This window comes from Juglans regia, chromosome 2, assembly GCF_001411555.2.
Source record: "Juglans regia cultivar Chandler chromosome 2, Walnut 2.0, whole genome shotgun sequence".
NCBI classification, from domain to species: Eukaryota; Viridiplantae; Streptophyta; class Magnoliopsida; order Fagales; family Juglandaceae; genus Juglans; species Juglans regia.
Window position 1 is genome coordinate 20,517,946 of NC_049902.1, and position 15,657 is coordinate 20,533,602.

At 42.1% G+C, this 15,657-nt stretch overlaps 1 protein-coding gene across 1 annotated transcript; it reads right to left on the minus strand.

Moving 5' to 3' along the window:
- Positions 1 to 7,790: 7,790 nt before the first annotated feature.
- LOC108984964 (shaggy-related protein kinase NtK-1-like) lies at positions 7,791 to 15,029 on the minus strand. Its single transcript, XM_035687841.1, has 2 exons — positions 14,823 to 15,029; positions 7,791 to 9,486 (listed from the first exon to the last, which is right to left on the minus strand). Exons 1-2 carry the CDS (start codon positions 14,878 to 14,880, stop codon positions 8,111 to 8,113), a joined length of 1,434 nt encoding a protein of 477 aa, XP_035543734.1. The 5' UTR covers positions 14,881 to 15,029; the 3' UTR covers positions 7,791 to 8,110.
- Positions 15,030 to 15,657: the final 628 nt, after the last annotated feature.

The window sequence follows — 15,657 nt, forward strand, 5'->3', positions numbered from 1 at the left end:
GCAGCATACGAACCTGGGAGATGTTTTCCTCAGTAGAGGCTGGGGAAATATTTACACATTGAGGGGGAAGGTATACCCCTCAATGGTTCAGAAATTCTATATGGAGATGTGTGACATGCCTCAGGATGCATCCTCTCACACCGTGACTGTACGCGATGTTTCCATTGAGGTATCACTAGATGTCATCGGCGAGCACCTCGGGATTCGTCGAGGAGTTGAGACATTTGCACACTCAACACCTCGTGAGGATGTAGGCACTTCTACATCATCTACTAGCCGCCCATTTGAGCCAGCATCAGCCAGAGATGCAAGCCAATCAGAGGCTGGGGATACTAGAGTCGAGACTCGGGATGATGACATCATCCCGAGACGAGAATTTCTACATCCTCACCAGGAGGGACCACATGCAGATCGAGCGGAAGAACGCCTTCAACCAGAACCATCTGCTGCATTTCTTCTGCATGTTGCACCTTATTGTTGCAACAAATGTCGATCCTGTGGCACATAAAACGAAATTTAGTCGGCTTTGGGCATAATTTTTTATACGAGTGGCACATGGAGATCCTATAGATTTGCCACTGCACATCTTTGAGAGGATCCGTTACGAGGCGAGCATCGTCTCCACTGATAATCTCTCATACGGTGTCCTAATCAGTCGACTATTACTTGCACGGGGAGTGCCGACCCAGCCAGAGGAGCGGGTCAAAAATCAGATGAGCGCCCTTGACATGACCACGCATCGACGTAGCATTGGACAGGCGAGGAAACGTCAACCACCCCTTATAGAGGATCTAGTTCCTCCAACGCAGCCTGAGCCAGGTCATGTCGGGAGTAGTAGTCAGCATACGCTGAGTACATCTACAGGAGATGTGCGGCCAGCTTGGGTTGATGCGGTCATCTCACAGCTGACTGCGCATATCGATCACAAGATCGATCGATCGCTCGAGCCTATATCGGCGACTGTTGCCGAACTCACGCATCGTATAACTATCCTCAACGACAAGGTTGATACCTTGACTGAGGAGGTACGGAGTTCGACTTTCGCGGACAACGTTATCATCTGATTGTTGTTTACTACATTCTATCAAATTTTGTATTTTATTTTTAATATTTGTAAAGAAAAATATTATTGAATATTTCTATCATTTTTTAGTTTCAATTTTTAATCTTTTTGATGTTATATTTTCCAACTTTAATACTAAATCACTGCATTTCAAATATATATAAACATAAATATATATTTATATATTACAAATTGTGTATATGTAAATATATACAAGTCAATGTTTTAGACTTGTTCACAAATTATGCATAATAAAAATCACATAATTTTTAAATTAAAGTCATATTTAATTTAAATTTACAATGAACGTTCGAACGTTATTAATTAACGTTCGATCATTGGCGCAAACATTTTAAGTTCGTTGCGCCAAAACATTTTACGTTCAAACATAAACAGCCACAACGTTCGAACGTATATGTGACGTTCGAACGTAAATTTCTCATACGTTGGAATGTAAAAAAATTTCATCTATCTTTAGTGACGGTTTCCAGAAACTGTCACAGAAAATGCCTTTTAGTGACGGTTTAGGAACTGTCACAATTTCCCAACCGTCACTAAAAAGCAATTGTGTTGTAGTGATCAATCTTAAAATGAATAGTTATATCAAATTGGTGTACTGTGTTGTAATCAACTATATAATTCGTTAAATAAAATAATCATGAACCTAAAATAGAAATGATTGTGTTGAATTAACCGGAACACAACTTATATCAACCTATTGTGAACTATGTCAAAATATATTAGGAGAATCCACGCATTGTTGATGTTGCCCTTGACGACGAATACCACTGAGCGCTCCAAGAGTTTATGGCAGGCACGAGAAATATCCCCAGACTCTTGGTATAAATAGCAACTCTCAGATATGAGAAATGCTCCCTGATCCCAAGACTAACTCACTTATTTACAAATTTCCAAAAGACGATACTAACTTTGGCATCGGAGACTCCTCGACCCCAAGGCCACCCTCTCCTAGTTGCCTTCTTCTCTATTTTCACATCGCAGGCTTAGTTCTGAAGACCTGAGCTGCTAGAACCAGGCCCAAAGGCGTACGAAACACAACGTTAACAGTGGTGCCATCTATGAGATCTTTGTAGAATCTTGCGTGTACTTCGTATGCCTGCGACAACCCGTTCCAGAAAACTTGGAAGCTCACCAATAGTGCCGATGAACATGGAAGCTAGGGGTGAGCATAGTGTGCCCTGTGTCTATGGTAACGAAATGACACTTGAGGCGCAAGCGCCATGTAGCAACTCCTCGTCCAGCACCTGGACGTATTTGCTTGGAGCCACGAGGACATGCCCATAATAGCCCTCGAAATCATACAACACAGCCTTAACGTAGATCCAAAGGCCAAAGGAGTGAGGTAGAAATGTCGAAGTGTGAGTGTAGAAAAGAACGTCGCCATAGCTGAGGAAGTGGACTGCCTGGTAGCTACTGGATTCATCCGTAAAGCCCACTATCCATAATGGTTGTCCAACGTGGTACTCGTAAAAAAGCCGAGCGACAAATGGAGGATGTGCGTTGACTTCATTGACCTCAATAAAGCCTGCCCGGAGGACAACTTCCCACTTCCCCCATCAATCTAATTGTTAACACCACGGCAGGTCATCGTATGCTCATCTTCATGGATGCTTACCCCGGGTATAACAAGATTCGTATGAACCCTGAAGATGAGGGGAAGACTTCCTTCATCACTGACCGAGGCCTGTATTGTTACACGACAATGCCTTTTGGGCAAAAGAATGCGGGCACCATTTACTAGCGGCTGGTAGGAAAAAATATGGAGGTCTATGTGGACGACCTATTGGTTAAGAGTGGGACTCTGGAACAACACTAGAATGACTTAAGGGAGGCTTTCACATTACTGAGGTAGTACCAGATGAAGCTAAACCCGGTGAAGTGCGCCTTTGGCGTAGGATCAGGGAAATTCCTAGGATTCATGGTGTCAGAACAAGGAATTGAAGCCAACTCTGAAAAGGTGGAGGCCATCCTCTACCTGGCCCCACCTCGAAGCATAAATGAGGTACAAAGGCTGGCCGGCCTAGTGGCGACTCTCAACACATGCTTGTCAAGACCCACCGACAAGTGCCTGCCTTTCTTCAAGGTTTTGCGAAAGGCACATGTATGGGACGACGAGTGCGACATGGCATTTCAAAGCTCTCAAGAAATACCTCACGAGCCCACTGCTCCTCAGCCAGCCCAGGTGTGGGGAGATGTAGACCCTGTACCTAGCAGTCTCTTCGGCATTAGTGTGCGAAGAGGATGGAGTCCAGAGGTCGGTCTACTACAACAACCGAGTATATCATGAAGCTAAAGCTAGCTACCCCTGCATAAAGCAACAGACCTTTACACTGGTGGTAATCACGTGCAAGCTACACCCGTACTTCCAAGTTCACCCGATAAGGGTCCTCACAAAAACCCGTACTTCCAAGTTCACCCGACTCCCATTGCAGCAAAGGAGCGGACTAGCCACATCGCTGTTCGAATTACCTCCTTGTGGGGTAAAGAGGCAGTTTGGCTAGAGGCATTCCGACCACTCCCCGACATAGTGCATGTTGCCCTCAACCACTCGAAGATGGAGACATACCTTCCTCGTAAGTGTCAACAAGTGGGAGCGGGTCCTGATACAGACTGTCCGAACGACCTACCTTCTAGCAGACTAAGGAGACAGGTCGACCTAGGCCTTGTCTTTCTACGGTGGAGAGCAGGACCAACTCCACAGCTACCCGAACAACTTATCCCGACCTCCTCTATGACGAAGTGTGGAATCAATGCCAACCTAACCCAAACTTAATCTTCCTTGCGGTGGCAACGGACGAGAACAGGTCTAGTAATAGATTGTCCAAACAACTACCTCCTGTGGGGAACAAAGGGACTGGTTGAGCCAAAGGCCACCTTGTCCCTCCCTCGAAAGAGGGTGGGTCTAGCCCTGAGGCTGATCGAATACTTGCCTCGACCCCCATAGTGGCAAAGGAGCAGACTAGCCACATCATTGTTTGTGTTACCTCCTCGGAGGACAAAGAGGCAGTTTGGCATGACGTATTCTGACCTCTCCTTGACGAAGAGCGGGCCAAGTCTTTCGACCAGCCGAATATTGCACCAAGTAACACAGACATCAACAACCAGACAAAAGCACTAGGCAAATCGCGTCACAGGCCAGAGGGTCCAAATTTGTGAACTCTAACTCCTAAAAAACTAAGGATAAAATTATGATGACATTCTTATCTTCTAATAAGGGATTAAATACACAACGCCAACGAATGGGAGCGGGTCCATTTCCAAACTACCCAGACAACTTACCTCCCCACGGACCAAGAAAATGGGTCGAGTCAAAGGCTGCCTTGTCTCCCTGCGACAGAGAGCGGGATCAACCCCACAACTATCTGAATAACCTACCAGCCCCTAGTGTAGCAAAAAGCAGTCCAGACTATTTATATTCAGCTACTTAGCCACGATGCCACTTAAAGGGGCATAGAGGCGGGTTAGCAAGATGCTTCCTGGTCTCTCCCCCGAGGAGGCAACCAGAATTCCCCTAGCATGGGTTAACTCTTAGGGGGGACTTCCATCCCTCGAGGCCAACATCAACGGACGAAGGCCAACGAACACTAACAACACTTCTCTTCTTTTCTTCCAGTTACATGCCGAAATAAAGCACAACAACGAAAAAAGGAAGAATGGAGGGACTAGGCAGGGTAAAGCTCATCTAAGAGAGACGGGAAAAAGGAGGAAATCAACATAAATGAAAAATCAAGAGACATTGGCCTAGTCAAATAGTGTTGCTAAAGGCCCCAAGAGGACGACTACCAAACAAGGGTGAATGAGGACATTGTAGGAGAGTCATCAACCGGAGGGGTTGCCAGGAACAGGTTAGACACTGTCGAGGTGGTCCATAAAGCTCTGTATGCCGGCAATCCCCCCAACCTAACGCCAAACTCGTAATTTCTTGCGACAAAACCCCCCAGTCCTGCCATAAAAAAAACAAAAAAAAAAAAAAAAGAAGAAGAAAAAAAGGAAATGATATGAACCCGCGGGAATGGAATCCCTTGAACCCACAATCAATTTGAAAACGCCCCAAGAAAGCCAAAACCAAGTCAATGGATGGAGAACCTAGACCCGATGAGAACTCGTTTCAAGAACCTAGACTATATTAAAATCTAGACCCATTGAAGAACCCGTCTCAAGAACCCAGATTAGAAAGGAGGAACGCCACAAAGGTTGTGATTTACCTTTGATAAGTTCAAAATTTCAATTAAGAACGAGAGGAGATAAACTCAACTCACAATGAATAAATTCATCAAATTTCATAAACTTCATAAACTGATTAGAATGAGGCTACATAGAGTATTTAAAGCAAAACCTAATGAAACCCTAGCCAAAATAAACCCCCATCTTCCAAAAGTACCCCTGGATGAACAGTGCTGCGGCTAAAATACCGTGCTACAGTAACTCGGCTACAATAACCCTAACCCTAGTTCAATAAAATAATAACTTTCCCAACATGCCCTTGCATAGGCCCCCTTAAGTACTTCCCATAATAAACTCAATTATTCTAAACTAATAAAATAAGTTGAAACCCTTCAAAAGCCCAAAGCCTTTAAGTCTTGTCGTTGCACTCTTCCATAGGTGATCAAATGAATTAAAACTGGATCTTCATCCTTCAATCCCCATCTTGAATGTTGGGCTCTTGCTAAACTCGTCCCTAGTGGATTGCATCAATCCTTGCATTGTCACCTTGATCCTCTTGGCCCATCTGGAAGTTGCAAATGATCTTTAAGACTAGGCCCATCTTGGTTCCCATCATTCCCCCTCTCCTCAAAAGGATTCGACCTCGAATCTCCACCTGGATCAAAGGGAAAATGGTTAGTAACATTGAAAATAGTAAAAACAAGATAGTTGCCTGGAAGATCCATTAGATATGCATTTTCATTAAGTTGTTCAAGAGTTTGGAAAAGACCATCCAAGCTACTCCTGTCATCAACAGGTAAAGGTGTTAAATCTAAAGGAGTAAATGGATCAAGTCTATAAATAATTTCAAATGGTGAAAATTTAGTAGTAGCATGAACACTCCAATTATATGTAAACTCAATGAATGGTAAACAATACTCCCACAAATGTTCATGAAGCACATCTAAAGTCTTCCTAGAACCAAAATGACCATTCCAATATGCAAACTCAATGAATGGCAAATGATACTCCCACAAACATTCATGTGACACATCGATGAATGGCAATTGATACTTCCACAAACGTTCATGCAACGCGTCATTGAAAGGCAAATGATATTCACACAAATGTTCATGCAACACAACAAAAGTCTTCCTTACACCAAGGTTACCCAACAAACCAGCATGTCTATCACACCCAAGCAACTTACGCAAAAAACTAGTAGGCACACAAAATCTATTCCCTCTAAACAAGTACCAATCTAGTTTACAGAACTTACCAAACGATGCTTTCTCACATGTTCCATACACACTAGCAAAGTCAGTATCATTAGCATGCAATTCCTTATCATATTCAAGTTTCAACAATTTTGCATCTAAAATGAAGATAAGTACATACCTTCTTGCTAAAGCATCAACCACAAAAGTTTCCATACCTTGTGTGTATTTGAATACATGAGGAAAAGTTTCAATACAATCCTCCCCCTTAGCATGCATTATAGTCAACAACTTACCTTGTCCCTTTAAGTGTGTCAATGACTCATGTTCTTCCAAGAAAGGTCGGTTAGGAATTGTTGCACCTGGCACAAAATCAATGTAGTGCTCTATATCCCTAATGGGTGGCAATCCACTAAATACACCACTTGGAAACACCACCTCATATCCCTGCAACAAAGAGACAACAATACTAGACAAACATACGTCAAGTTCGTTAGGATTAAGACTTGCCTTAGCATAAAAACTCACTTTTCTCTTTGTTTTTCTCTCACTTTCTTCACACTCTCTTTTCTTTCCACTCTCTTTTTCTTTTTCACTCTCTTTTTCCCTTTCACACTCTTTTTTCTTTTCACTCTCTTTTTTTATGTCACTCTCTTTTTCTTCATCTTTTTTTGTACTCTCGACCTCACAATTATTTTTCAACTCATTCTCTCTTGTGCTTGAGATCTTATTCTCACCCTCTTCTTTTTTCTCTCTCATTTTTCTCTCTTTCTCCATTTCGGTCTCACTATTTCTTTTCTTCTCAATCTCATCTTCACTCTTGCTTTTTAGCTCAATCTCACTTTCACTTTCACTCTCACCTTCACTCTTGCTTTTCAGCTCATTCTCACTTTCACTCTTGCTTGGTTGCTCAATCTCCTTTTCACTTTTTCTTTTTTGATCACTCTCACTTTTACTCATTCTTTTTTTATCACTCTCATTTTCACTCTTTCTGTTTTGAGCAACCTCACATTTCAACTTCAATTGATCCCCATGGACCTGTGTTGGAGTTAAAGGAGCAAGTTTGATTGTTTTTCCATCTTTTTCAAAATTGTACATGTTCCTTAACCCATCATGGATCACCTTCCTATCATACTGCCATGGTTTCCCCAACAAAATATGACTAGCATGCATAGGCACTACATCACAAAGCACCATATCCTGGTATTTCCCAATTGAAAAAGAAACTAGCACTTGCTTATTTACCCTAACCTCCCCACAATCACTCAACCACTGCAACATGTACGGTCTAGGGTGTTTCAAGGTATTTTTTTTTTTTTTAGGCAAAAGGAGTAGGCAGTATACACTAAGAAAAAATCATCCTAGTTTATCTAATATCATTCGTGTTAGCTTCCATTTCAAATACCCATAAACCATATATGACAAAGATAACATAATCGAAAGTCAAGGCACACAATTTTACATCATTAAATTGCAATTTCAACCTCATTCAAGCAATTCTACTCCCTCCACCTGATAATTCCACCTGCAGATCCATCACATCATCGATGAATAATTCTGATAGCCCCTGGACTTTCCCACCCCCTTGGTTCTGTCATCAATAATAACTCGTCAAGACCAAAGGCAGTGTATCCTGGGCTATTGGTGCAGGGTATAGCATGGTTCTTCAGGCAACTGTGCATCCAAAACGATTACTTGCATGCTCAGGTATGAGGCGATGACGCAGTTCGGCAGATACACCAGTCAATTCTTGAGCTGTAAAATCGAACAAAGGAGGTAATGCTCGCCCATTAGGCAAACATGCATTTGGGTCCCTCAGGTCATCAAAGAAGGGATGAGTGCATGCCTCCAAAGCAGTGCAACGTAGACTAGGTGAATACTGGAGCAGCCTTGACACAAGATCCACCGCTTCGGGTGGCATTCGCTTGTGAAATATCTTGTGCCACGGGTGAGCTTTAATTCGAGGGAACTTAAACTCATTGTAATTCGGATTCATGCACTTGATTTCTTCCCTGGTCGGTGTCCCCAGAATCTTAATGATCTCGACCAGCTGATCAACACCAATTTCACCAGGAAACAGTGGCTGTCCTAGAAGAAGCTCAGCAAGGACACAACCAACTGACCACATATCAATTGCGGTTGTGTATTCTGTGGCCCCAAATATAAGTTCTGGGGCCCTATAATATCGAGAGCAAATATATGATATGTTTGGTTCACCTGGCACCAGCATCTTTGCACTTCCAAAATCGCATATCTTTAACTGATGATTGTGGGGATTGACCAGTAGATTCTGTGGCTTAATGTCACGATGACATACTCCAACGACATGATGCAAGTAATTTAGTGCACGACAAATCTGGTATGCATAAAGTTGTACATAGATGATAGGCATATTTTGGTTCATCTTGATATACTGCTTTGATACTCTGTAGACAGTTTCGGATATATACTCCAGGACAAGGTTAAGGTACAACTCATCTTTGTCTGTGGTTGAAAAGAAACAGTGCTTCAGTTGAACAACATTAGGATGGTCGAGTCCACGCATAATCTGAAGTTCCCTATTCTTATATCTCCTATCCTGCAGCACCTTTTTTATTGCAACTGCTTCACCTGTTTCCAGGCACTTGGCCTGAAAGACAACACCAAATGAACCAGTGCCAACCACTCGCTCTGCCATGTACGAGATTGTCTGCTTTGGTTGTCCATTTCGACCAGCTACTGTAGTTGCAATTATCTGACCAGTTTCTGTTCCATTACCATTCACAACAGCAGCTTCCAAATCCTTTTCATCATTGTTATTGGCTTTCTCATCTCTAATTCTCATTTCATGCATTTCTTTAGGAAGCTGTTCATAACTGGACTTTTCTTTTCTAGCTATTGAAGATATATCAGACGCGCTTGCAGCAGTTTCCAGTGACGTAGAAGCCATGTGCTGCTCCAGACCCGTGGCACATCTCACTAATCTATTTGGTTCCTCATTATCCAAGCGCTCAGTCTCTTGATCAAACTTTGCTCTCTTGGTGCTAGAATCCCCACCAGGATGTTATGGTCTCTCCTCTTCAGGAACTCAAGAACCAAGAACCAGCCAGTAACTATCAAGAAAACAACAAGAATGGTACAAAATCTTCTTTATTGATGGAAGAGAATTTCGAGCATTCCCCAAGCTCCTTACAATCACTCAACACAAATTCTCCGATCCTCTGCCTAAAACCCTACCCTTCCTTTTATAGAACTATCGAAAGCTAACAGACTAACAAACTCTAACTAACTCTTATTTTGTTATACAAGAAGACCCAAACGACGTCGGCCAATTTACAGAGAACGCACCGTTTGACTAACTCGTTATTACATGAATTAAAACACACCGTTTCATTAATTCTCAAAACGCCCCGTTTGAGGACGGCCGTTAATATCGTTGCTTCCCTTGTGATCTTCATCCGTCTGCTCCTTCCCTTCTATCCAGATCTCTTCACACCTCACATTCTCCCCCCCTTAAGAACTTGACCACAAGTTCTTCACGTAGAGCACACCTCACAACACAGTTCCCACAAGGTGTGGGTAGAGTTGTCTCAATTTCCACAAACTTTCCCAAGAAGACTCCGCGACTGCAGCCCCCACCCAGCTCACCAAGACTTCTGTCACAGCATGATTACCATGCTTAGAAACTCTTCTTTCCAAAATTTTCTGAGGCTCAGGTTGTAACTGACCACTTGAATCAGTGGGAGGTAACGTTGGTAAGGGTACAATGTGCTGGCCAAGTTTCTTTTTTAAACATGACACATGAAAAACTGGGTGTATTTTTTAGGAGCTAGGCAAATTTAATCTATAAGCGACAGATCCCAACCTTTTCACAATCTGGAAGGGTCCATAAAATCGTGGTGCTAGTTTCATGTTATGCCTCATTGCAACTGATTTCTGCCTATAAGGTTGGAGTCTTAAAAAGACCCAATCACCTTCTTCAAATGACCTTTCACTTCTATTTTTGTCAGCATAGAATTTCATCCTATGCTGTGCACCCTTTATATTATCTCTCAACAAGGCCCACAGTTCCTGTCTTGACCTGAGATGCCTATCAACAGCATCATTAGAGCATGTTCCTGAGACATAGGCCATCAACTTTGGTGGTGCATAGCCATAGAGAGCCTCAAAGGGAGACATCTTGATGGTCGAATGTATAGTAGTGTTGTAACACCATTTAGCAATTCGTAACCATGAAGTCCATTCCTTTGGTTTCTGACTGCAATAACACCTTAAGTACCCTTCCACACATTTGTTCAATGCTTCTGTTTGACCATCGGATTGAGGATGGTAAGAGGAGCTGAAATCCAAAGAGACCCCTTGCATCTGAAATAACTGTCTCCAAAATGAACTAGTGAAAACTGTATCTCGATCAGAAACAATGGACCTTGGTAACCCATGCAGCTTAAACACCCCAGAAAAGAAAACTTGAGCAACTTTAACAGCTGTATACGGATGTGAAAGGGGAAAGAAATGGGCAGATTTGGTTAGCCTGTCTACCACAGAAAAAATCACAGAAAATCCATTAGAATTGGGCAACCCATCAATGAAGTCCATGGAAATATCCAACCATGGGGATTGAGGTATAGAAAGTGGTTGTAACAGGCCAGGATATTGCACATTTTCATATTTGCTGACTTGACAAACTTCACATTCTTTTACCAGCCTTCTGATATCTTTCCTCATGCCTTCCCACCAAAAATCTCTTCTTGCCCTTTGTAAGGTCTTATGATACCCCACATGGCCTGCTTGGGGATTGTTATGGATGAACTGCAACACCTTGGAGTGGAATGAAGTGGAAGGAATGACAACCAACTTCCCTTTTCTCAGCAATAATTCTTGCTGAATAGAAAAATGTTTTGGTGCCTCCTAACCTTGCTGCAACTTAGTCAGAATTGCAGACATTTTAGGACAAGAGGGGTAACTTCTTTTCAATTCTTCAATCCACAAGGGAGTTGGAAAGGAAATCATTGCAAGCACAGGCTGTTCTTCCTCATCTCTTCTCGAGAGAGCAACAGCTACTAAGTTTTCTTTACCCTTCTTGTAATCCACTGAAAAATCATAACCAATCAGTTTAGACACCCACTTGTGCTGTGACTCAGTGCCTATCCTTTGCTCGACCAAAAACTTCAATGCTTGTTGGTCAGTTTTGATTTTAAAAGGATGGCCCAATAGGTAAGGTCTCCATCTTTGGACAGCAGACACTAGAGCCAAGAGCTCCTTCTCATATGTGGACAAGTGTAGTGCTTTTCCTTTTAAGGCTTTGCTATAAAAGGCAATGGGTTGAGAATCTTGCATCAAGACTGCCCCAAGGCCCACACCAGAAGCATCACACTCAATGGTGAATACTTTGGTGAAATCTGGTAGTCTCAACACAGGAGGATTGCTCACAGCTTTCTTCAAGAGCTCAAAGGCAGCAGCAGCTTTATCATTCCAACAAAAGGAATTCTTCTTCAATAATTCTGTCAAAGGTGCTGCTATGGAGCCATAATTGCGTATGAACTTCCTATAATAACCTGTTAACCCTAGAAATCCCCTTAAGGACTTCAAGGTTTTAGGAACAGGCCATTGAATCATGGTTGCTGTCTTGGCAGCATCAGTTTGTACTCCTCTCCCTGAAATAATGTGGCCCAAGTACTCGATCTCATGCACCCCAAACTTACATTTAGACATTTTTGCATAAAGTGTATGCTGCCTCAGAATGCCCAACATAGTCTCTACATGCAACAAATGATCACCAACAGTTTTGCTATACACCAAAATGTCATAAAAAAAAAACCAAAACAAACATTCTCAAGAAAGGTTTAAAAATATGGTTCATTAAGCTTTGAAAGGTGGCAGGAGCATTGGTAAGACCAAATGGCATTACCAAGAACTCATAATGGCCTTCATGAGTTCTAAATGCTGTCTTGTGAATGTCCTCCTCCTTTACACGAATCTGATGATATCCAGCCCTTAAATCCAGCTTTGAAAACACATGAGCTCCAAACAATTCATCAAGAAGTTCATCTATGACTGGTATTGGAAACTTATCTTTAATGGTTTCTTTATTAAGGGCTCTATAGTCGATGCACATACGCCAAGATCCATCAGCCTTCTTAACCAATAACACTGGTGAAGAAAAAGAGCTTTTGCTGGGTCTTACTACACCAGTTTGCAACAATTCATGTACAATCTGTTCTATCTCAGATTTCTGATAGTGAGGGTACCTGTAGGGTCGAACTATAACAGGAGAAGCCCCATCCTTCAGCTTGATTGAGTGATCAAACTCTCTTTTTGGTGGCAATCCAACAGGTTCAGCAAATACATCCTGGAATCTGTCCAGCAACTCAGCCCTTGGTCCTCCAGAACATACTTCATAAGGTGGTTGCTCCACAGGCCTCAGCTGTAACAACCATGCTTGTTGACTTATAAAATCTGATTTGATTGCCATAGTTCATGACAACACGTGGACACTTGCAGCAGTCAATCCTTGTAACTTAACCATCTGCTCATTCCACTGAAAGCTCATTGACATATCAACAAAGTTCCAAGTAATATTGCCCAAGGTTTTTAACCACTGAACTCCAAGAACTATATCACATCCTCCCAAGGTTAATACATGAAAAGGAACAGGGAACTTCGAACCTTGAATCTTGATTAGTTCTTCCCCCCTTCCTTGGCTCAAAACTTTATCCCCATTGGCAACCCTTACTTGCAAGCTATAGTCTTTTCTGACCTTCAACTTAGCTTCTTGGACCACCATAGGATCCATAAAATTATGTGTGCTTCCCGAATCTATAAGAATTTCAACTGAACAAGGGCCAATCTTGCCATGCAACTTCATAGCATTTCCATTATTGCAACCAGAAATAGCATTAACAGAAACTTCCGAAGAGTCCTCAGCATCACCCGATACCTCTCCTTCTTCTATCATCACTGATTCTTCAAGAACAGGCTGGATTTTTTCCTCCTCCCCGTGGATTACATAAACTCTGGGATTCTTGCATACGTGAGTGGGATTCCATTTCTCTTCACAATGATAACAGAGGCCTTTCTTCCTCTTCTCATCCATTTGTGAAGAAAAAACCCTCCTCGTTGGCACTCCATACTTCTGAAACTTGGAACTATCCTCCACACTTTCCCCATGGCTCTTAACAGGTAGTGTTGTATTATTCTTCCAAGATCTCCTTGATGCCAAAACATATTCTTCCTGAATCTTAGCAAGACCGAAGGCAGCATTAAGATTTATAGGGTTAAGCATTTTTACAGGAAGTCGAACTTCATCTTTAAGTCCACTCATGAAACAGCTTAGTTTATGCTTTTCTGACAACCCTTTCAGCCTATTAGACAAGGCTTCAAACTGTGCTTTGTAACTAGCCAGAGAAGACACTTGTTTTAAACGTGTTAAGGACTCCATAGGATCATCATAGGCTGTAGAACCAAACCTGACCAGCAAGGCTTTTACAAAGGACTCCCACGTTGTAAAAATACCTCCATCCACTGCATCTTGGTACCATACGAGGGCCTCACCCTCCATATGATAGGAAGCCATTAAAAGTCTCTGATTCATCGAAACTTGATGATACTCAAAGTATTGTGTTATTTTAAAAATCCATGCTCCCGGATTAGAGCCATCAAAATGGGGAAAGTCAAGTCGAATGCCCCTCGGAAATCTCTCCTCTTGATTCAAACGCCTACCAAACGAATTATCTTCAATATTCTCCTCTCTACGAGAGTTAACTTGATGAAAGTCGACTAGTGACTTCAACATGTCAGACAATTGATCGAGTCTTGAATGAATGCTATTAATAGCATCGTTGTGGTCTTCTAATTGCTTCATAACAGCTTCCTGTTGAGCCTTCTTAGCAGCTGCGCGCGTGTTTTCTGCCATGGATCGCCAATCTGATACCAATTGTTATGGTCTCTCCTCTTCAGGAACTCAAGAACCAAGAACCAGCCAGTAACTATCAAGAAAACAACAAGAATGGTACAAAATCTTCTTTATTGATGGAAGAGAATTTCGAGCATTCCCCAAGCTCCTTACAATCACACTCAACACAAATTCTCCGATCCTCTGCCTAAAACCCTACCCTTCCTTTTATAGAACTATCGAAAGCTAACAGACTTCGAAAGCTAACAGACTAACAAACTCTAACTAACTCTTATTCTGTTATACAAGAAGACCCAAACGACGTTGGCCAATTTACAGAGAACGCACCGTTTGACTAACTCGTTATTACATGAATTAAAACACACCGTTTCATTAATTCTCAAAACGCCCCGTTTGAGGACGGCCGTTAATATCGTTGCTTCCCTTGTGATCTTCATCCGTCTGCTCCTTCCCTTCTATCCAGATCTCTTCACACCTCACACAGGATCAGACGAAATAGAAGTGCGACCCGAAGCAAAGCTCTTTAGCCGGCGCATCACATTCATGGTTGGAACCCTAATTCCAACTCAATCTCCTCCCACTTCCTCCGGCCTCATCCGTCTCCTCTCCCTCTCTCTCCTCATGAACACCGAACAAAGAAAATGGGAGAGAAGATTTTTGAAAAGCACAGCAACAGCTCCACAATCATCAAAAAAGCAAAAAAAAAAAAAAAAAAAAAAAAAAAAAAAAAAAAAAAAAAAAAAAAACTGAACCCATTGTGTTTCAAGGTATGTAAATTCAATTTCTCAACTAAAGTAGTGCTAGCCAAATTAATACAACTCCTCAAATCAATGATCATACTACATACCTTGTTGTTGATGTGGCATCTAGTATGAAAAATATTCTCACTCTGCTGCTCTATATCATCCATCTTAATTTTTGTATTGAGTGCATGCCTGGTAACAAGAGAATCACAATACTCTTCATTCTCATACCCATTTTCAACACTAAACTCGGGACGCCTCCTATCTCTCCTGCCATGAAGATTTCTAATTACCGCATCTTGATAATCCATTCTATCCCTCACTTCACCCAACACCAAGTTCAACCTCTCAAACTGTTGTTGCATGGCTTGCAACACAAAGGATGAGTTCTCTTCCACACCTTTTGATATGAGTCACTTCTTTGAGACATCATAATTTGCTGCACAAAAAGAATGTTTGTGAAAAACCTCACACACTCCCTTACGTGTTTACACTCAAATAATGGCACTCCACTCGTGTTTCACTCTTAATGGCTTTTTCCCGATAATAGTCTCACACCCTCTTGCCTTTTACCTCAAT

Coding starts and splice junctions, on each gene's coding strand:
- LOC108984964 (XM_035687841.1), bottom strand. CDS start 14,880: ATGAATGTGATGCGCCGGCTAAAGAGCTTTGCTTCGGGTCGCACTTCT. Junction 9,487..14,822: donor TCGCACTTCTATTTCGTCTG/ATCCTGTGTGAG, acceptor AGAGACCATAAC/ATCCTGGTGGGGATTCTAGC.